The sequence below is a fragment of the Staurois parvus genome, unplaced genomic scaffold (genome assembly GCF_062004578.1).
Source record: "Staurois parvus isolate SC_StPar_1 unplaced genomic scaffold, SC_StPar_1.0 ptg000095l, whole genome shotgun sequence".
Taxonomy (NCBI): Eukaryota; Metazoa; Chordata; class Amphibia; order Anura; family Ranidae; genus Staurois; species Staurois parvus.
In genome coordinates this window covers 2,862,506-2,885,694 of record NW_028317891.1, presented here as the reverse complement: position 1 = coordinate 2,885,694, position 23,189 = coordinate 2,862,506, and the positions used below count along the sequence as shown (strand labels likewise).

Here is a 23,189-nt window from a genome sequence, read left to right as displayed (position 1 = left end):
CTGTCCCTTGGTCCCACCCCCTACCCACCTCTCAGTACTGACCCTTTTAGAGAATAGAAGTATCATTTTGTGGTGCTAAATAATTTGTATGGAACTTGTTAATGATAATAATAAACGCAGTAAAATAGATGCCCTGCAGCCAGCAACCCCCCCCCAGTAATAATAGATCTGCCCAGAAAAATAGACACCCCCAGCAACAATAGATCCCCCAGTAGCCAGCATTAATAGTCCCTCCAAAAGCAATCAACAATAGACCCCTCCCTCATGATCCCCCGAGCAACAATAGATACCCCACCAGCCAGCAGCGTATTTACTGTGAGGCAAACAAGGTGTTTGCCTGGGGCGGCAATATTCAGGGGGCAGTGCCGCCCCTTGCTGACAGCAGCTTCCCCAACAAGCTCATCCAAGCTCCCTGCTTCCCCCACAGGTTCCCTGCTCCTGCCCCTGCACTCCAGGCCGATTCACCTGTCCCCAGCAGGAGCAAGCCATCCCCTCGGTTGGAGTTGAGGAGGACTTCGCTGCCACGGCCGTCACATCCTTCATGCCATAGTAGCGCTCACCCAGAGCCGCCCTCATCACCACCTCATCTTCACCCAGAGCCGCCCTCATCACCACCTCATCTTCACCCAGAGCCGCCCTCATCACCACCTCATCTTCACCCAGAGCCGCCCTCATCACCACCTCATCTTCACCCAGAGCCGCCCTCATCACCACCTCATCTTCACCCAGAGCCGTCCTCATCACCACCTCATCTTCACCCAGAGCCGCCCTCATCACCACCTCATCTTCACCCAGAGCCGCCCTCATCACCACCTCTATGGTTACGGGTCATAGCATCCCCGGCACAGCCAGGGGCACGCACATTGCACTGCCTGGAGAGGGAGATCACAAGCTGGGGAGGCTGCTTTCAGATCAGATTGGGGTAAGTGGGCACACAGCACATGTCACAGATCCTTCACTACACAGCAGTTGTCATTGATGGTGGTTGGTGGTGGTCATGGCTGGGGGCAGCACCCTTTTTTTGCCTAGGGAAGCACAAGGGATAAACACACCACTGCCACCAGCAGAAATAGACCTCCCCAGTAACAATATATATCCCCCCTTCCTCAGCGACAATAGACCATCCAGAAGCCAGAATCAAAAGACTGTCCAGCACACCCCAGCAACCCTTGCCATTACATACATTCATTTCTGGAGGTGCCAGAACTGTGTTCCCGCGTGTTCCCGCTGAAAAAAAGCCCTGCTAGTGAGGTTGTATCATTCTTATGTTAGAAGTTAAAAATCACAGTGCTGGTCTACCAGTAGAGATAGAAAATACATTCCCTTATTTTTTTAAGCGCTAAATTCTGGAAGAACCAAATGCAGTATGAAAAAGAAGAATGGAATCTGGCAATCTCTTTGTGATACTATAGCAGCCTTTCTCAACCAGGGTTCCACAGAACCCTAGGGTTCCTCCAGAGGTTGCCCTGGATGGGATGGTGTGCTCCAAAATATACTTGCATGAACCAGCTGATCTGCCCTTGAATGGACAGGTACTCTTGTTGAAATGGTGATCCAAAAGACCACTTACCAATTTTTTTTAATAGATTGTGCAGTGCTGCTACTTTCCCCCCACAGAGAGCAAGCACTTCAATTAGTGGATGTAGACTCCTCACCCATCACCAGTGATCTCTGGTCACCAGTAAAAGTGGAGTTCCTATAGGGATTTGATTGTATCAGCACAAGCTGAGATCCCACTGCCCCTGTGAGGTTCTTGATTTTAGGAGGAGCCTAAGTACCAATGGAACACTGGCTTCCTGCAGAGGGCTCCTGCATGGACCCCAAAAGAGAACCTGTTATTTAACAGCTTGAAATGGATAAAGAAAGCATTTGCAGATGCCTTCAAATATCTTCACCTGCCGTTAAGGGCCTCTTAGAAATCCTGAAACCCAACTACACCCTACTTTTCGTCAGTGAGGTTGTCCATCATATGAACAGTTAGTGTGGAGGTGTGAGATTCTTGAAGTAATCACTAGTACAGTACACCATACCTGCCACTGTGGCCTTCTACAAAATGAACAGAGTAAACACTGCCTGGCTGTGGCTTAGCAGTTTTAAAGTGAACACTATTTCACTATAAAATGAACCAGTCAGCCATAATAAACATTTAAACTTATACTACTGCTTTAGTTCGGCAAAAGACCTTCCCCTCTGAATTAGTTTCACCTTATTACCAGGGACCTTATTTTATTACTCAACTACCCTTCACTTGTCCAATAAATTCAGGATGAAAGCATGTGGACGATGTTCAGTTCTAGAGGTCATGCCCCCAAGTAACAAAGTAAAACTAGATCACAGAGGTACACAGAGGTAAGTAAAGGTATTAGCAGACACTCTGTGGTGCCTTCTGTTAGTATGAGCTTTGACTTTTAAATGTTTAGACTGACCTATTGGTTCATTTTAAAGTGGCTTTGACTATATACAAAAAAATCTACATCATATGGCCAAACGTTTGTGGACACCTTACCATTATGCCTAAAAGAGCTTGTTGGCCTACTCTTAGCAAAACCATGTGCATGATTATAGGGTTGCCTCTGACCCAATTTTCCCCCTTGGTGTGTCTGTGTGAATTTGTGTCCATTCAGTGAAATAAGCATTTGTGAGGTCAGGAACTAAATGTTGATGAAAAGACTGCCAATTGGCATTCCAACTTATCCCAAAGGTGTGCAATATGGTTGAAGTTGGGTTATGTGTGAAGGTCATTTGAGTTCCTCCACACCAAACTCATCAAACCATGTCTTTATGGATGGTTATCAGTAGGGTTGAGGTCAGGATTCTGAGTTGACCACTTGAATTCCTCCACACCAAACTAGTCAAACTGTGTCTTTAAGGATGATGTTCAATAGGGTTGACGTCCGGGGCTCCGTGGAGACCACTTGAGTTCCTCCACAGCAAACTTGTTAAATCATGTCTTTATGGATGGTGTTCCATAGGGTTGGTGGTGGATGGAGGTCAGGGCTGTATGGAGGCCACTTGAATTCCTCCACACCTTACTGGATGGTATTCAGTAGTGTTGAGGTCAGAGTTCTGTGGAGGCCACTTGAATTCCTCCACACCAACTCGTCAAACCATGTCTTTATGGATGGTGTTCAGCAGTGTTGAGGTCAGGGCTCTGTGGAAACCACTTGAGTTCCTCCACTATGAACTCATCAAACCATATCTTCATGGACGATGTTCAACAGGGTTGAGGAAGGGGTTAGTGGAGGCCACTTGAGTTCCTCCACACCAAACTCGTCAAACCATGTCTTTATGGAAGATGTTCAGTAGTGTTGAGGTCAGGGCTCTATGGATGCCACATGGATTCTACCACCAAAAACTCATCAAACCATGTCTTTATTGATCTGGCTTTAATGCTAGAACAGAAACAGACAACTCGATTTAACCAACGAATAGATCATAGCAATATGTAACCATGGGGGGAAGCCGAATCCCTGCTGTAAATCTGTATATGTATAAGTGAATATAAAATCTATACACACACATCTATCCTCTATTGCAAACTTGTCAGACCATGTCTTCAAGGACGGTATTCCGTAGGGTTGAGGTCAGAGCTCTGTGGAGGCCACTTGAATTCCTCCACACCAACTCGTCAAACCATGTCTTTATGGATGGTGTTCAGCAGTGTTGAGGTCAGGGCTCTGTGGAAGCCACTTGAGTTCCTCCACTACGTACTCATCAAACCATGTCTTCATGGAAGGTGTTCAGTAGTATTGAGGTCAGGGCTCTGTGGAGGCCACATGGATTCCACCACCCCAAACTCATCAAACCATGTCTTTTTTGATCTGGCTTGAATGCTAGAACAGAAAAAGACTGTCACCGAACTGTCACCACAAGGTAGAAAGCACACAATTGTGCAAAAGCACATGAAATCAGTATTGGGGGGCTGTTTACTACTTTTGGTCATATCAATAATGTGATGGCCACTTGAATTCCTCCACTGCAAACTCGTCAAACCATGTCTTCATGGATGGTGATCAGCAGGGTTGAGGTCAGGGCTCTGTGGAGGCCACTTGAATTCCTCCACACCAGCCCATCAAACCATGTCTTTATGGAAGGTGTTCAGTAATATTGAGGTCAGGGCTCTGTGGAGGCCACATGGATTCCACCACCCCAAACTCATCAAACCATGTCTTTATTGATCTGGCTTGAATGCTAGAACAGAAAAAGACTTTCACCAAACTGTCACCACAAGGTAGAAAGCACACAATTGTGCAAAAGCGCATGAAATCAGTATTGGGGGGCTGTTTACTACTTTTGGTCATATCAATAATGTGATGGCCACTTGAATTCCTCCTCTGCAAACTCGTCAAACCATGTCTTCATGGATGGTGTTCAGCAGGGTTGAGATCAGGGCTCTGTGGAGGCCACTTGATTTCCTCCACACCAGCCCATCAAACCATGTCTTCATGGATGGTGTTCAGCAGGGTTGAGGTCAGGGCTCTGTGGAGGCCACTTGAATTCCTCCACACCAGCCCATCAAATCATGTCTTCATGGATGGTGTTCAGTAGTGTTGAGGTCAGGGCTCTGTGGAGGCCACATGGATTCCACCACCCCAAACTCATCAAACCATGTCTTTATTGATCTGGCTTGAATGCTAGAACAGAAAAAAACTTTCACCAAACTGTCACCACAAGGTAGAAAGCACACAATTGTGCAAAAGCACATGAAATCAGTATTGGGGGGCTGTTTACTACTTTTGGTCATATCGATAATGTGATGGCCACTTGAATTCCTCCACTGCAAACTCGTCAAACCATGTCTTCATGGATGGTGTTCAGCAGGGTTGAGATCAGGGCTCTGTGGAGGCCACTTGAATTCCTCCACACCAGCCCATCAAATCATGTCTTTATGGATGGTGTTCAGCAGGGTTGAGATCAGGGCTCTGTGGAGGCCACTTGAATTCCTCCACACCAGTCCATCAAACCATGTCTGCATGGATGGTGTTCAGCAGGGTTGAGGTCAGGGCTCTGTGGAGGCCACTTGAATTCCTCCACACAAGCCCATCAAACCATGTCTGCATGGATGGTGTTCAGCAGGGTTGAGGTCAGGGCTCTGTGGAAGCAACTTAAGTTCCTCCACTACAAACTCATCAAACCATGTCTTCATGGATGATGTTCAACAGAGTTGAGGTAAGGCTATGTGGAGGAACCTTCCCTCTTCTGTCTATCCTAATGTGCTGGAATCACCTCCCCATAACAGTTGGCTAACAGCAGCTCTGAGGTTTCCCAGCTCTTGTTCAAAACTCAGGGCTGGTACAGGCAAAGCTCAGTATTTAGGAAGTGCAGATTGGTTACTCAGTTGGAGGCAGCCAATCAATAGAATTGCCTACACAATCCACTCTGGAATTAGCGCTGGAGCTACCCTAGAACTGCTGGCATTATAATAATATTACAGCAAAGATTATGACACATTAGGCCAGAGAGGGTTGGAAATAGGTTAGTGTGTGTGTATAGATTTTATATTCACTTTAAATACAGATTTACAGCAGGGATTCGGCTTCCCCCCATGGTTACATATTGATATGATCTATTCGTTGGGTAAATCGACTTGACGTGCCCTAAGTAGCGGGTCTCGTCTGGCACGCAGAGAATCAGGTCACTTTCCTCCCGCAGCCACTAACTCCAGACTGGAAAATTAAACGTGCTTCATTTGTGGAGCATGGGGCAGATTTACGAAGGAATTAATCATCGGACGACCTCCTGCTACCAGTAATCCGACCTACCCAAAATATACTACAGTTCTCCAGGTTGGCAAGACAGAACAGTAAAGGAAATACGCCAGTTTTATAAATGAGATTTCGTTAAAAAAAAAGGCATTTTCATGATAGTCATGATGCTGTGGTTGGCTGGATTTCATGCACAGATCTGCAGATTCGCTCTCAGTTGGTTTTCTATATGTCATTTATTTAGTACAGGCATTTAGATAGCACTAACAAGGGGCGGACTGACAACTCATGGGGCCCCCAGGCAATAGGGGATCATGTGGCCCCTGTGTCCTTGCCCAAACTCAAAAAAGCCTATGAAAAAGGTACCAGGGGCATCTCATGGGGCCCCCTACTGACCCCGGGCCCTCGGGCATTGCCCGAGTTTCCAAATGGTCAGTCCGCCACATGCAGACTGAACTAGGTAAAAACCACATGTGAGGCTGGGCCCGACTGAAAGAAATGAAATTCAATGAATGAACGGGGCGGGCCAGGGAAAGGGGGAGGAAAGAAGGGGCTAGATAATGCTGGACATCCTCCATCCAGGAAATTAGGAAATGAGGTGAGCTCTCTCTGACTTCCTGCAGCTTCTAATGCACATTGTGAGAAGCTCACAGTGCGCAGGGAAATCAGAGTAAGCCATTCCAGTCCAGTAGAGGAGCCGGTACAACTGAGCAAGATTATAGGGAAGGCCAGGAATATGCTTTAAGCATGCAGCCAGTGAAGTCAGAGAAAAGTTATATCTTCTAAATAAAATACTTTTTCCAGCTCACAAAGCACAGAGGCCAATGAATCAACCTAACAACCTAACAGATGGGCGACTAGCAATTTGAGAAGGAGAGCTCTGAAAGGCAGCCTTTGTATCCTTTACCTTTAAATCTAAGTCTCAAAATGAACAATTAACCCTTAACCCTCAAACCTTAAAGGAAACCTGCGCTCAATCTATGGAAAGCGCCTTTGTTTGACCTCTCCTTCTGAAATTGCTACTTATCTGGTTTAATTGCTTGCCGCCTACCCACAGTAGTTGTACTGCGAGCGGGCGGCTGCTGCAGGCTGGGTGATGTACCTGAATATCACGGCTTTCTTCCGGGTTCAGGGCATGCATGCGCACGCCCCCTGCCAGACCCATGCTGTGGTTGGACACAGCACGAGCTTGCCAGTTGATTTCAGCCAATGATTTTGGCTGAACTCAGCTGATTGGCTGTGGCCAATCACACACAGAGTTTTGTGTTTACAAAAACACAGAACTCTGTGTACTATGAACAGTAGTCTGGTTGTTTCTCCTCCCTGCAAAGGAGAAAAAACTGCCAGATAGTAAAGTAAAAGCAGATCACATGACACATTGTTAGGCACACAGTTAACCCTTTGATTGCCTCTAGATGTTAACCCCTTCCCAGCCAGTGTCATTAGTACAGTGCCAGTTTACAGTATTAGCACTGATCACTGTATTAGTGTCACTATTGATGTCAGTGTCAGTTAGTGTCCCTCCCAGCCAGCGTCTGTTAGCGCCTGATTGCCTACCACACTATCATAGTCCCACTAGAAGTTGCTGATCGCTGCCATTACCAGTATAGTGTCATAGCTGCATAAATTCCAGTGTATATTCCATAGTTTGTACACGTTATAACGTTCAAACAAACCAATAAATATACAACTGTTGCCTAATCTGTTGGAAATCTAATGCAGATATTATAATATGCAGTAGACTGTCCCCATGGGTTTCTTCTCACTCATGACTATGGTTCATGGGCTTCAAATAAACCATAAGAAAAAGGAGGAGAGGGGGTGAGGGGCAGGGAGAGAGATGGGCATAGATAGAGAGATGGGCATAGATAGAGAGATGGGCATAGAGAGAGAGAGAAGAAAAGGAGAGAGAGAAAGGGACAGGGAAAGGTGGGAGGCATTAAAAAAAGAGACATAAATAGGTACATGGGATGAGGGGGAAGAGACCTGGAGAGAAATGGACAGGTTAAGAGCAAAAGAGGGACAGGGGAATTGTAAGAGAGGGACAGGGGGAGAGTAAAAGAGCGACAGGGGGAGAAAGGGACAGGGGGAGATTAAGAGAGGGATGGGGGAGAGTAAAAGAGCGACAGGGGGAGAGAGAGACAGGGGGAGAGTAAGCGAGGGACAGGGGGAGAGTAAGAGAGGGACAGGGGGAGAGTAAAAGAGCGATAGGGGGAGAGAGGGACAGGGGGAGAGTAAGAGAGGGACGGGGGGAGTAAGAGAGGGACAGGGGGAGTAGGAGAGGGACAGGGGGAGGGTAAGAGGGGGACAGGGGGAGAATAAGAGAGAGAGGGGGAGAGAGGGACGGGGGAGAGTAAGAGAGGGACAGGGAGAGAGAGGGACGGGGGAGAGTAAGAGAGGGACAGGGAGAGAGAGGGACAGGGGAGAGTAAGAGAGGGACAGGGGGAGAGAGGGACAGGGGAGAGTAAGAGAGGGACAGGAGGAGAGTACGAGAGGGACAGGGGGAGAGTACGAGAGGGACAGGGGGAGAGTAAGAGAGGGACAGGGGGAGAATAAGAGAGGGACAGGGGGAGAGTAAGAGAGGGACAGGGGACGAGAGGCACAGGGGGAGAGTAAGAGAGGGACAGGGGGAGAGTAAGAGATGGACAGGGGGAGAGAGGGACATGGGGAGAGTAAGAGAGGGACAGGGGGAGAGTAAGAGATGGACAGGGGGAGAGTAAGAGAGGGACAGGGGGAGAGTAAGAGAGGGACAGGGGGAGAGAGGGACAGGGGGAGAGTAAGAGAGGGACAGGGGACGAGAGGCACAGGGGGAGAGTAAGAGAGGGACAGGGGGAGAGTAAGAGATGGACAGGGGGAGAGAGGGACATGGGGAGAGTAAGAGAGGAACAGGGGGAGAGTAAGAGAGGGACAGGGGGAGAGTAAGAGAGGGACAGGGGGAGAGAGGGACAGGGGGAGAGTAAGAGAGGGACAGGGGGAGAGTAAAAGAGCGATAGGGGGAGAGAGGGACAGGGGGAGAGTAAGAGAGGGACGGGGGGAGTAAGAGAGGGACAGGGGGAGTAGGAGAGGGACAGGGGGAGGGTAAGAGGGGGACAGGGGGAGAATAAGAGAGAGACAGGGGGAGAGAGGGACGGGGGAGAGTAAGAGAGGGACAGGGGAGAGTAAGAGAGGGACAGGGGGAGAGAGGGACAGGGGAGAGTAAGAGAGGGACAGGAGAGGGAGAGGGACAGGGGAGAGAGAGGGACAGGGGAGAGTAAGAGAGGGACAGGGGGAGAGAGGGACAGGGGAGAGTAAGAGAGGGACAGGAGGAGAGTACGAGAGGGACAGGGGGAGAGTACGAGAGGGACAGGGGGAGAGTAAGAGAGGGACAGGGGGAGAATAAGAGAGGGACAGGGGGAGAGTAAGAGAGGGACAGGGGACGAGAGGCACAGGGGGAGAGTAAGAGAGGGACAGGGGGAGAGTAAGAGATGGACAGGGGGAGAGAGGGACATGGGGAGAGTAAGAGAGGGACAGGGGGAGAGTAAGAGATGGACAGGGGGAGAGTAAGAGAGGGACAGGGGGAGAGTAAGAGAGGGACAGGGGGAGAGTAAGAGAGGGACAGGGGGAGAGAGGGACAGGGGGAGAGTAAGAGAGGGACAGGGGACGAGAGGCACAGGGGGAGAGTAAGAGAGGGACAGGGGGAGAGTAAGAGATGGACAGGGGGAGAGAGGGACATGGGGAGAGTAAGAGAGGAACAGGGGGAGAGTAAGAGAGGGACAGGGGGAGAGTAAGAGAGGGACAGGGGGAGAGAGGGACAGGGGGAGAGTAAGAGAGGGACAGGGGGAGAGTAAGAGAGGGACAGGGGGAGAGAGGGACAGGGGGAGAGTAAGAGATGGACAGGGGGAGAGAGGGACAGGGGGAGAGAGGGACAGGGGGAGAGTAAGAGAGGGACAGGGGATTAGAGGCACAGGGGGAGAGTAAGAGATGGACAGGGGGAGAGAGGGACAGGGGGAGAGTAAGAGAGGGACAGGGGATGAGAGGCACAGGGGGAGAGTAAGAGAGGGACAGGGGGAGAGTAAGAGAGGGACAGGGGGAGAGTAAGAGAGGGACAGGGGGAGAGAGGGACAGGGGGAGAGTAAGAGAGGGACAGGGGACGAGAGGCACAGGGGGAGAGTAAGAGAGGGACAGGGGGAGAGTAAGAGATGGACAGGGGGAGAGAGGGACATGGGGAGAGTAAGAGAGGAACAGGGGGAGAGTAAGAGAGGGACAGGGGGAGAGTAAGAGAGGGACAGGGGGAGAGAGGGACAGGGGGAGAGTAAGAGAGGGACAGGGGGAGAGTAAGAGAGGGACAGGGGGAGAGTAAGAGAGGGACAGGGGGAGAGAGGGACAGGGGGAGAGTAAGAGAGGGACAGGGGACGAGAGGCACAGGGGGAGAGTAAGAGATGGACAGGGGGAGAGAGGGACATGGGGAGAGTAAGAGAGGGACAGGGGGAGAGTAAGAGACGGACAGGGGGAGAGAGGAACATGGGGAGAGGAAGAAAGGGGCTGGGAGTGAGGCATAAGGAGAGAGAGACACAGGTGAGGAGGTACAAGAGGAGAGGGAAGGAGGGACAGGGAGAGGAAGAAAGGGACTGAGAGCGAAGAGCAGGGAGAGACACAGGGGGAGAGGGACTAGTGTAGAAGAATAGAGGGACAAGGGGAGCAGGATAAAGGGACAGAGGGAGAGGGACAGGGGGAGGGAGAAAGAGATTGGGAGTGAGGAAAGGAGAGAGAGAGACAGCGGGAGTGGTACAGGTTGAGAGGGAAGGAGGGATAGGAGGAGAGGTAGAGGAGAAGAGGGAGATAGTTCCAAGGGGAGAGGGACAGGGGGAGAGGTACGGGAGGAGAGGGAAGGAGGGGGAGAGGGAGATAGTGCCAAGGGGAGAGGGACAGGGGGAGAGGCACATTAGGAGAGGGAAGGAGGGACAGGGGGAGAGGGAGACTGTGCCAAGGGGAGAGGGACAGGGGGACAGGGATGAGGGGCAAAGGAGAGAGGGCCTGGGGGCGAGAGAGACAGGGGCAGTGAGAGGCATATAAGGGGAAGTGAGAGAAGGACTTATAGTTTACACTTTTAGTATAATTTGTATGATTAGCATTTTTGGTACTTTGTGCTTTTCATGGTGTTGCCTATTGAATGTATTATTGTTTGCAAAGTTTGCTCAGTGCTGCCCTTAATCTGATTGTTATTTTATCCAAGATTGAGGCTCCAATCACACTTGTGCGACTTCAAAATCGTGCAATTTTCATTGCAACTTTGGTGCAACTTTGGCTTTGGCCAGGGATGATTATTTGTGCTCTACAAAGTCGCACACAAGTCACACGTATATCACATGAAAGAAGGACCAAAGTAGTGCAGGAACTACTTTCAAGTTGCTGCGACTTTAAGTTGCACAGATATGAATGGTCATCATTGGGAAACATGGGGTGCGACTTGTCATGCAACCTTGGTCCCCAAAGTCGAATGACAAGTCGCACAAATGTGAATGGACTCTATGGGACAAGGAGAGGGGGGTAAGAAGAGAGAGAAAGAAATAGAGGGAGGGGCAGGAATAAAAGAAGATTAAAATGTGAGAGTAAAGACAGCAACAGATGAGGGAAAATACAACAAGAGACTGAAAGTGGGTTAAAGAGGAATCCGTTTCCTTGCAGTAAAATGCATTTGGTAGACGTCCCTCTCATTGCCATGTAGTAAGTTCACTCCTCTATCCTGCAGTATGGCAAGCTAATGGGCCAGCCTTGAAGAGAAATAATCGCAGCGTACATTTGCGCTGTGAGTGTATTAAACTTTTACTCAGCAACGGATTCCGTTTCAGGTTTATTGGCCCTTTAATAGTTCCTCGATGTAAACCTCAATTATTTACAATGTCCTTAAGCTGACCACATTTTATTACTGATTTTGGCAGCTGAACGCCAAGCCTTGGCACTGGAGAAGAGCCAGTTACATTCTGATTTAGCAACGACAATCCTGGAGCCAATATACTATTAATTAGAGGCTGAGCCATGCTGGATGAAGACAGAGTTGCTGAAACGTACATATGAGATGTGTGATGGCAGTAGCTGAGCGAACCTTCTGCTCCCTAACCGGTGCCAAATCCAGGCTGTGCAGGCACAAAGTCATATCTCTATCTAGTAAACGTCGACTTTCTCTATCAGGGTGACTGTAACAATGATGGGTCAATGTCAAGGGCACGTTGGCCCATGGAGGTGTCTCCACAGCACTTGTGGTTTTATCAGTGCCAAGGCAAAATCGGGGAATGTATGGAAATTTCCTGCTCACAAAAGCTCACAAGAGCACATGAAATAGAGATGGATGAGGACTAAACAGTTTCTTGCAAGTCCAACTGAATGTTAAACAGATCAGAAAAATACTTTGCAGGTGTATAAAAGGGTGTGAAACAGGGGCAGACTGACCGTGGGCCCGGGGTCAGTAGCAGGCCCCATGAGATGCCCCTGGTACCTTTTTCATAGGCTTTTTTGAGTTTGCGTTTTGAGTTAGCACCATGACATGCTCAGGCACTGCCTCTGCCAGACCTGCCTGAACACACTGTAGATGGCACTCAGATGGTCTCAACTGGCTCCAGACCAGGGGCGGACTGACCATGTGGAAACTCGGGCACTGCCTGAGGGCCTGGGGTCAGTGGGGGGCCCCATGAGATGCTCCTAGTACCTTTTTTGTAGGCTTTTTTGAGTTTGGGCAAGGACACAGGGGCCCCATGATCCCCTATTGCCCAGGGGCCCCATGAGTTGTCAGTCCACCCCTGGTGTGAAAAGTCTTAGGCGACATGCACCCTGGAACTGACTTTGGACTTTACTTACAGCAGAAAGTAGTACTTGCCATTTAAATCAATAAACGTCCAAGCTCTAAAATGTGGCTAGTGTTTTTTTTGGCAAAAATGTTCCTCTCCTGAACTTGATTCTTCGGCGTTCAGGAGAGGGACATTTAACTGACCCTAAACTCTGCTGCTCCTAAACTCTGGAAAAAGCTTGTGTGCATGGACACATAGGCGTTGATTTACTAAAACCGAGAAGTGCAAATTCTGGAGCAACTCTGCATGGAAACCAATCAGCTTTCAGGTTTTATTGTCAAAGCTTAATTGAACAAGCTAAAGTTAGAAGCTGATTGGTTACCATGCACAGCTGCACCAGATTTTGCACTTTGCAAATTTAGTAAATCAACCCCATAGACTTTTACTGAGTTGAGTTCTGGGGCTTTGGCAAACAAAACGCCAAAGAGGCCTTACAGTTTTTCTTTAAAAAGTAGTCAGAGCCTGAATAGTACAGCCCATCCTTTGCCAGCATTTTGCACATAAGGATCCTTGTAAGCTCTCTCTGTGGTGGTCTTCCTGCAGAGGTTCAACATGTTCCCTGCTAAAACTAAACTACTGTACAGTTGTCCAATCAGCAGGAGCCTACAGCTTTGCTTATTGTAGAGCTGTAGGTCTGAGTTTATCAAATTTCAGCAGAAGGATGACTGCCTCCATACTGAGAGCAAGAATCTTGCTGGCAGGAGACACTCTTTCTACATAGACTTAGACCAACCTTTCTCAACCTTTATACTGCAGAAGAAACCTTGAAATAATTTTCAGGTCTTAATGAACACCTGCTAAAACTAATTCATTGGGGGGTCAGTGGACAAATGCCCCATACATTGGTGACCAGTGGTAAGAACACCACTTATGGTGGTGGTCACTGGGAAGGATGTCCCCATACAAGGTGGTCAGAATGCCACCCTTACAAACATCAAAAAAGATCATTGGTGTCATAAAGTTGCCTTTCCAAGTGGCATTGGTCCGGGAACTATGCAGGCACCATCAAATTGAAGGGTCAGTTAGCAACAGCTCAAGGGACTCCTAGCAAAGTATGAAGGAATATCAGGGTTCCACAAAACCCTGGTTGAGAATTGTTGACATAGACTTTGTGCAACTCTTGTGTTGACACACATCTGAAGACGCTGTCTGATAGGTGCCTCTGGGGTTTTTCTTCTGGGAGTAGTGGTATCACTGGGATATTAGTACTCCCTTTGTTGATTTCTGGGTACCGCCCATCAATATTGAATGCAATCATAGAAGACAAAAGGTCTGCATGGAGACCAAGATGTTATCTACAAGCCTATGGTTTTGTAGCCATTTATGTCTGGATTCTAGAAATTGCCTAGATGTAGGTAAAATCTAAATTCAGCAATATTCCCTACCTCACCATCACTTTCATATAGATGGTCAGGTGTCCACATGCCTTTGGCCTTGTAGTGTTAAATCTGTAGAGCCTCCAAAAAAAAGATTAAAAAGAATGGTAGGGACCACACTCCCCACTTTTCTCTTTTGGTCCATACCATTTTTTTTAATCTTTGAAGGCTCTACAGATTTAACACTACAAGGCCAAAGGCGTGTGGACACCCAACCTTCATACTGCACCTAGATGAGCTTATTAGACACTCCATTCCAATGTCCTTGGTATTAACATGAAGTTGGGCCCCCTTTGTGGTTAAAACAGCTCCCACTACTTTGGGAAGGCTTTCTATAAAATCTTGGAGTGTGTCTGTGGCAATTTATGCACATTCAGCCAAAAGAGCAACTGTGAGGTCAGGTACAGACATTGGAGGACTTGGCTCTCAATCAACATTCTGAATTATGCCAAAGGTTGTTTATTAGGGTTGCAGACAGAGCTCTGTTGCCACTCGAGTTCCTATATGCCAAATTAATCTATGTCTTGATGGAGTTGGCTTTGTTCACAGGGGCATGCTGATAATAAAGCAAAAGACTTGGCCAAACTGTTGCCATAGAGTTGGTAATTAGCAATTGACAAAAATGTCTTTGTATGCTGCACTATTAACAGTACTCTGCACTGGAAACACCTGAACTCAATAATTTGGAGACATGCCCACATTCCTTTATTCAGTGATGGTAAGTTATGATGGTCAGGTGTCCACAAATGTTGGCCATATGGTGCATACCTATCCTGCAGACAGATAAATGTGTTGAACCAATGTGTGACACCTCAGCATTTTTCCCATAAAGCTCTGACGCTGAACACATTTAGTTGGTAGAGTCAGCCTTCTTCCAATTATTGTGGTACCCTATTCACAACATTAGGAAAAAAAAGTGTCCGGCTTGCCAGTCAATGACAATTACATTTGGAGAAAGAAATAGTGAGCTTGGTACAGTTGATGAATGGATTATGAATTTACAATATAGCCACAAATTGTGAAGACTCCCCCTTCATACCTACAAAAGCTTGTTGAACATCCCATTTCAAAGTTATGGACATTAATATGGACTTTATACTTACACTTACACCATTTTGCACCTACTACAACCTCCAGTCTTCTAGGAAAGCTTTCTACAGAACTTTGGAAAGTGTCTGTGGGAATTTGTGTCCATTTGGCCAAAAGAACATTTGTTAGGTCAAGTACTGATGATGGTTAAAAAAAACCCTCTCAGTCAATATTTTACTTCATCCTAAAAGTGTTCATTAGTGTTGAGGGTTGAGGTCGTGGCTTTGTGAAGGCCATTCAAGGGTCTCAACTCATCAAACTATGCCTTTATGCATCTGGCTTTGCACATAGTAATGCTGGAATAGGAAAGGGTCTTACCACAAGGCCAGAAGCACACAGTTGTCTAGAATGTCTTTGTATAATATAGAATTCTCTTCACTGGAAACACCTGAACTCAATACTTTTGGTCATTTTGTGTGATGGTCAAGTGTTTGCAAACTTTTGGTGGTATACCTATCCTTACATGCTTAGGAAATAGGCAAGATGGCTTTAACCCATGTAACAATAATTACACGTGATGCTTACAAGTATCAAGCCATCTAAGTCAACCCCTAAATACAAATGTGATCATTTGATATTTTAAAAGCAAACAAGTTAAATTTACCTCCTTTCTTTTCCTCGACTTGACTGCTCTCCACTTTCTCCTGTTTGGGCTCCTCTTTTGCCGGAGCAGCGTCGGGACTAGCAGCAGGCACATTGGCTTGTTTGGACTCATCCTTTGCTTGGTTGGAGTCACCTCCCGAGCAGTTTTCACTTGTACCCTTCACGGTGCCGTCTGACTCCGCATGCTTCTCTTCCGTAGTGGACTTTTCTGTGTTTTTGGCTTCCTCTTCTGAACCCCCTTCTGGCTTTTTGCCTTCCGAAGAGTTATCGACCTTCTTCTTGTCCTCTTCAGACAAAGGTCCATCGCTGGTGGGTTCCTCTTTTTTGGGGGCCTCATTCTCTGTCTTTTCTGCTTCATCCTCTTTGTGGTTCTCCACTGGCTCTCCAGAAGTCTCATCTTTCTTGTCCCCCTTGAGCTTTTTCCGGATTATGTGTCCGCGGAAGCTGGCCTGGATTTTGGTAGCGGCTTTATGAGCTTTGTCCTCTGGTTTGTTTGCATCTTGTTCAATTTTTTGGTCAGCATCCTCGTTCTTCTCCACCTAGACAAAGAAAAGAAAAGTACTTTTAATTTGTTTTTATCACTGAATTTTTTACAACTATTTTATTTTTTAAGTACCGGCATCAGATAGTGTTTCTATGCGACCAAAGCAGTGTTGAGAAGTTAGGTTATGGGACTTAGGTGTGACAGACAGAGCTGATACAGAGCAGACATTTCTGTAGCTTTACACATTTGCATGAATAGGAACTACCTAAGCACTTTTGCAACATGTGATTGTATAACCTCCTTTAGACCTACCAATGACTCTCTAGCAGGGGAGGACTGACCATTTGGAAACTCAGGCACTGCCCGAGGGCCCGGGGTCAGTAGGGGGCCCCATGCGATGCCCCTGGTACCTTTTTCATAGGCTTTTTTGAGTTTGGGCAAGGACACAGGGGCCCCATGATCCCCTATTGCCCGGGGGCCCCATGAGTTGTCAGTCCGCCCCTGCTCTCCAGTACAAGGTCCTTTCTGTTGAATATAAATGGAATGGATCCTTTAGGGAGGCTTTAACACTGCATGGTTGCTGGTAAATCTAATGGAGATTGCAGCGTATGTAGCCAGCGTTAGGTCTTGCACACACAGAAGAAGGATGTGGAAGAGCAGCCAATGTCTGTGTGCCCCCAGCTCTGGAACACTTTATTGAACAATCCTCCACCATCAGGCCATCATTTCTGCCAACAAACTGCAACGCCAAGAGAAGCAAACAGTTGGCCAAGAACTGGCGTATACCGGTCATCATTTCAAATACTCTCTTTAAGGCCTAGCATCAGATGGAGGCCTGTCCAGACTGTTTTGGGCCAAATGTTGTCCCGATCCCTTTGACACCTGAGCACAGAGTCTCATATAACTCCCAACTGCCCACTAATTTAGAAAGACTGTCCTTCTTTTGAAACCAAATATCTCTATAAACCTCTATAAAAATATAAAATTATTTCATGACCAGGGGCGGACTGACCATTCGATCACTCGGTCACTGCCCGAGGGCCGGGGTCAGTAGGGGGCCTCATGAAATACCCCTGGTACCTTTTTATAGGCTTTTATTAGTGTGGGCAAGGACACAGGGGCCCCATGATCCCCTATTGCCCGGGGGCCCCATGAGTTGTCAGAATGCCCCTGTTCATGACCATAAGTGTTCTACTCTGGGTTTTTGTTCAGTGGGAACATGGCAGTACGTAATTCCAGCACCTCCAGCACTAAATGCATGTACTGGTAAGGGGTGCTTGCTGAAGTGTCTATTGATGCTGGAGGCATTATTGTTGCTGGGGGGGTTATTGTTGCTGTGGATGATCTACTGTTGTGGGGAGTCTCTTGTGCGGGGGTCTTTTGTTGCTGCTGGTGTCTCTGGTTGCTGCAGTGCATCTACTGTTGTGAGAGGTCTATTGTTGCTGGTGGGGGGCTTTATTGGGGTATCTATTGTTGCTGAGGGGTCTATTGCTGCTGCAAAGGATCCTCTGTTGCTAGGGTGGATCTTTTGTTGTTTGCTGGTGGGAGATCTATTGTTTCTGGGGGGTGTGGGGGTTTATTGTTGCTGGTAGGGTCTTTTGTTGCTGGGGGGGGGTGTAGATTGTTGCTGCAGAGGATCTAATGTTTATTATTGCTGGAGTGATGGGGGATTTTATTACTGGAGGTGGGTGTGGGGGTCTTTTGATGCTGGGGTTGTCTATTGTTGCTGCTGAGGATCTACTGTTGTGTATGGTTTATTGTTGCTGGTGGGGGATATTTGTGCTAGATGGTGTCTATAGCTGCTGTGGATCTTCTGTTGCCGGGGTGGATCTATTGTTGCTGGCAGAGGATATTTTTTTCCTGGGGAGGTGTCTATTGTTTCTTGCTTCAGGGGATCTAATTTAACTAATTCCATAAAAATTACTTAGCATCACAAAATATTACTATCCTGTTATCCTATTCTAAACCTTTCCTCCAACCTTCAAACTAACAAACCTATTTTGAAATTTTTTAAAGAAAAAAAAAATTCCGGGAAAAAAAACAAATGTGTGTTAAATGTCCAAAAAATATGCAGTCAATTACAAATATATCAGTGAAATATGTCCATGGGGGCATCATCCTAATTAAAACAATTGGAAAAAAATATATAGTATGTAAAAGGACTTTAAATGTGCCACCCAGGAATTATTCACTGATCACAATTAAAATTAGTAACAATTAAAGAAAAATTAGCTTTTATTATATGCAATTTTTTTTAATTATTCCCTCCTTTCCTTCACATTCCTCCTCTTTATTAGGTGGTGGTGGACAGTGGATTGTATTTATACTTTTGCAATTATATTGTTATTTTTTTGTAGACGGATCTTGATTTCAATACTTACCTGAAAGCATATTTTTCAATCCTGAAGAAGCTGGGTTAATGCAAAATGCACAAACTGAGCTAGATACAATATATTGGGCTTTCTCTGGCTTTAAAAAATGTTTTTTGTTACCAATAAGAAGATCCTTTTTACTAATTTTTATGTATTTTGTGTTATTTTAAGACTGGGTATACAGTAAAGGGCATTTATTAAAATTGATACTAATTGTAAGTATGCACTTTTATTGTATACGAAAATCTTGAAATACCACCCAATGCATACAAATGTAAAAGGATCTTCTTAGTGGCAACAAAGAACAATACAAGTGCATACTTACAATTAGTATCAATTTTAAAAATTTACTTTAATTGTATACAAAATCCTAAAATACCACCACATACATTACAAAATTAGTAAAAAGCATCTTCTTATTGGCAACAAAGAACATATCTTTTAAACCACAGAAAGACCAGTACATTGTATCAAGCTCGGTCTATGTGTTTCACAGTAATTCTGCTTCTTAAGGACTGAAAAATATTATTTCATGTGAATATTGATGGTAATCAAGATTCAATTACAAAAAAAATAGCAAATTACAAAAATATACATTAAAAATCCACTGTCCTCCACCAACTAATAAAGAGGAGAAATGTAAAGAAAGGAAGGGGAGGGAATCCAAAAAAAAAATTGTATATTAACTGTAATTATATTCAATGAATAATTCCTGGGGAGCATAATTAAAGTTTTTTTTACATGTGTATATATATATATATATATATATATATATATATATATATATATATAATTTTGGTATTTTTTTTTACAAATGTGTGCTTGCCAATAATTTTTCTGTAAAAAAAAAATGGCATTTCTCATGTATGTATCCTCAGTGGGGCGTTCCACCCTCAATGCACACTAGAACAAAGCCAGTTACCTCCGATCCACATAAATGACAGGTGCTCTTTATAATTGGTACACCTTTGGATTTTCCAAGTAGCTGATAAATGACTATATATATATATATATATACATATATATATATATATATATATATATATCTATCTATATAGAAAACAAAAAAATATATATATATATCTTTTATATTTTAATTTTGTTTACAAATGTGTGTTTACCAAAAAAATAGCAAAATTACAAAAATATACATTAAAAATTCACTGTCCTCCACCACCTAATATGGAGGAAAATGGAAAGAAAGGGAGGGGAGGGAATCCAAAAAACAATTGTATATTAACTATAATTATATGCAATGAATAATTCCTGGGGAGCATAATTAAAGTTTTCTACACATATATATATATATATATATATATATATATATATATATATATATATAATTTTGGTATATTTGTATTTTTTTTACAAATGTGTGTTTACCAATAATTTTTCTGTAAAAAAAAATGGTATTCCTTATGTATGTATCCTCAGCGGGGCATTCCATCGTCAATGCACACTAGAACAAAGCCAGTTACCGCCGACCCACATAAATGACAGGTGCTCTTTATAATTGGTACACCTTTGGATTTTCCAAGTAGCTGATAAATGACTATATATATATATATATATATATATATATATATATATAAAACAAAAAAAAAATATATATCTTTTATATTTTAATTTTGTTTACAAATGTGTGTTTACCAAAAAAATAGCAAAATTACAAAAATATACATTAAAAATTCACTGTCCTCCACCACCTAATATGGAGGAAAATGGAAAGAAAGGGAGGGGAGGGAATCCAAAAAACAATTGTATATTAACTATAATTATATTCAATGAATAATTCCTGGGGAGCATAATTAAAGTTTTCTACATATACATATATATATATATATATATATATATATATATATATATATAATTTTGGTATATTTGTATTTTTTTTACAAATGTGTGTTTACCAATAATTTTTCTGTAAAAAAAAATGGTATTCCTTATGTATGTATCCTCAGCGGGGCGTTCCACCGTCAATGCACACTAGAACAAAGCCAGTTACCGCCGACCCACATAAATGACAGGTGCTCTTTATAATTGGTACACCTTTGGATTTTCTAAGTAGCTGATAAATGACTATATATATATATATATATATATATATATGTATTTTAATTTTGTTTACAAATGTGTGTTTACCCAAAAAAAATAGAAAAATTACAAAAATACACACTAAAAATCCACTGTCCTCCACCACCTAATAAAGAGAAGGAATGTAAAGAAAGGGAGGGGAGGGACTCAAAAACAAAATAATTGTATATTAATTGTAAATATATTCAATGAATAATTCCTGGGGATCATAATTAAAGTTCTTTATGCACATTATATATATATATATATTTTTTTTTTTGTACAAATGTGTATTTACCGAAAAAAAATTTGTATGTATCCTCAATGCACACTAGAACAAAGCCAGTTACCTCCTACCCACATAAATGACAGGTGCTCTTTATAATTGGCACACCTTTGGATTTTCTAAGTAGCTGATCAATGACTATAAACGCTGCATCCATACAGACTGGAATCAATAATTCAAGAGCTCTGTAACATTCACATAATCGCGCTCTCAAGTGGCTTGCAAAATAACGCAGGAGTAATGACATCTCAGCTCGGCACTTACAAGTCATTCATATACATGTTACACTCGGCGCTAGAGGCGCGTGCAGGTGGCTTACACCACGACCACGTGGGAATTCCTGACACCCCATACTTTGGGAGTTATCACAACAAAGCTTTGAAGGGAATGCTGTGATGTGTTCAGACAATACAAAAGTACCAAAATGACGATTTGCAATGTCTGGACCAGGGGCGGACTGACCATTTGGAAACTCGGTGAGTGGGGGGCCCCATGAGATGCCCCTGGTACCTTTTTCATAGGCTTTTTTGAGTTTGGGCAAGGACACAGGGGCCCCATGATCCCCTATTGTCCGGGGGCCCATGAGTTGTCAGTCCACCCCTGGTCTGGACTGTTATACAGAACCTTTTGTTCCACTTAAAGCTGCTTATAGTTTGCCTTCCTCGGCCCCCTCCTTTTCCCTCATCAACATGATAGTGAAATGATTAAATAAAACTTTTCTGTTTTCATGACATACCTTATTTTAGATCCAGCAATGTCATCACTGGGTCTCTGTGCTTCTCTATGCAGTACAGGCAGATCGTTGCTGGTGGGAGGTGCCAGCAGGGTACTCTAAATAGCTTCCTGAAAATATCACAGCACCTGCCTCAGTACTCCTCGTTACAGCCCTCAACCCTGACACTAGCAGTGGGCTGACTCTTGGGAGGCGTTATGCATAGGAAGGAGTGGGAGTTCCTAGGCAGGTTGTATTGGCATGTAGACTGAACTAGGTAAAAAAACACATGTGAGGCCGGGCCTGACTGAAATAACTGAAATCCAATGAACGTAAGGGGCGGACTAGAGACAGCCAAGTTGGGGAGGAAAGGGCTAGACCAGGGGTCTCCAAACTTTCTAAACCAAGGGCCAGTTTACTGTCCTTCACACTTTATGAGGGCCGGTGGAGTAGAAAAGGTCCCGACGTCAGTGGGAAAGAAATAATGCCCCATTGTTTGGTGTCAGTGGGAGGAAATCTGCCCCATCATTGATGTCATTGGACACTATCATTTGTGTCACTGGGAGGAATTGTGCCCCATCATTGGTGTCATTGGAAGGAGTTGTGCCCCATCGTTGGTGTCATTGGAAGGAGTTGTGCCCCATCGTTGGTGTCATTGGAAGGAGTTGTGCCCCATCATTGGTGTCTTTGGAAGGAGTTGTGCCCAGTGGTGTATTTAGGTTTGTTGCCCTAGGCAACACAAAAATCAGACGCCCCCCCAGATGAGAATGCCTGACACCAACCAACACCAGTGGCCAACAACACCCATGCCCCCCTACCACCTGACCCCCTCTTCCCTGAGGAGAGAGCCTGACACCAACCAACACCAGTGGCCAACAGCACTGGTGCCCCCCTACCACCTGACCCCCCCCCTTCCCGGGGGAGAGAGCCTGACACCAACCAACACCAGTGGCCAACAACACCCGTGCCCCCCTACCACATGAACCCCCCCCCTTACCGGAGGAGAGAGCCTGACACCAACCAACACCAGTGGCCAACAACACCCGTGCCCCCCTACCACATGAACCCCCCCCCTTACCGGAGGAGAGAGCCTGACACCAACCAACACCAGTGGCCAACAACACCCGTGCCCCCCTACCACCTGACCCCCCCCTTTCCCGGAGGAGAGAGCCTGACACCAACCAACACTAGTGGCCAACAACACCGGTGCCCCCCTACCACCTGACCCCCCCCTTCCCGGAGGAGGGAGCCTGACACCAACCAACACCAGTGGCCAACAACACCGGTGCCCCCCTACCACCTGACCCCCCCCCCCTTCCCAGAGGAGAGAGCCTGACACCAACCAACACCAGTGGCCAACAACACCCGTGCCCCCCTACCACTTGATCCCCCCCCTTCCCGGAGGAGAGAGCCTGACACCAACCAACACCAGTGGCCAACAACACCCGTGCCCCCCTACCACCTGACCCCCCCCTTCCCAGAGGAGAGAGCCTGACACCAACCAACACCAGTGGCCAACAACACCGGTGCCCCCCTACCACCTGACCCCCCCCCCTTCTCTGAGGAGAGAGCCTGACACCAACCAACACCAGTGGCCAACAACATCCGTGCCCCCCTACCACCTGACCCCCCCCTTCCCGGAGGAGAATGCCTGACACCAACCAACAC

General features: G+C 45.8%; 1 protein-coding gene across 1 annotated transcript in view; it reads right to left on the bottom strand.

The window, feature by feature from the left end:
* GAP43 (growth associated protein 43) overlaps positions 1-23,189 on the bottom strand; it is a 159,061-nt gene that overhangs the window by 73,482 nt on the left and 62,390 nt on the right. Inside the window, exon 2 of the mRNA XM_089670762.1 lies at positions 15,596-16,133. Within this exon, the coding sequence (XP_089526888.1) occupies positions 15,596-16,133 (538 nt within the window). The remainder of the gene's footprint in view (positions 1-15,595; positions 16,134-23,189) is intronic.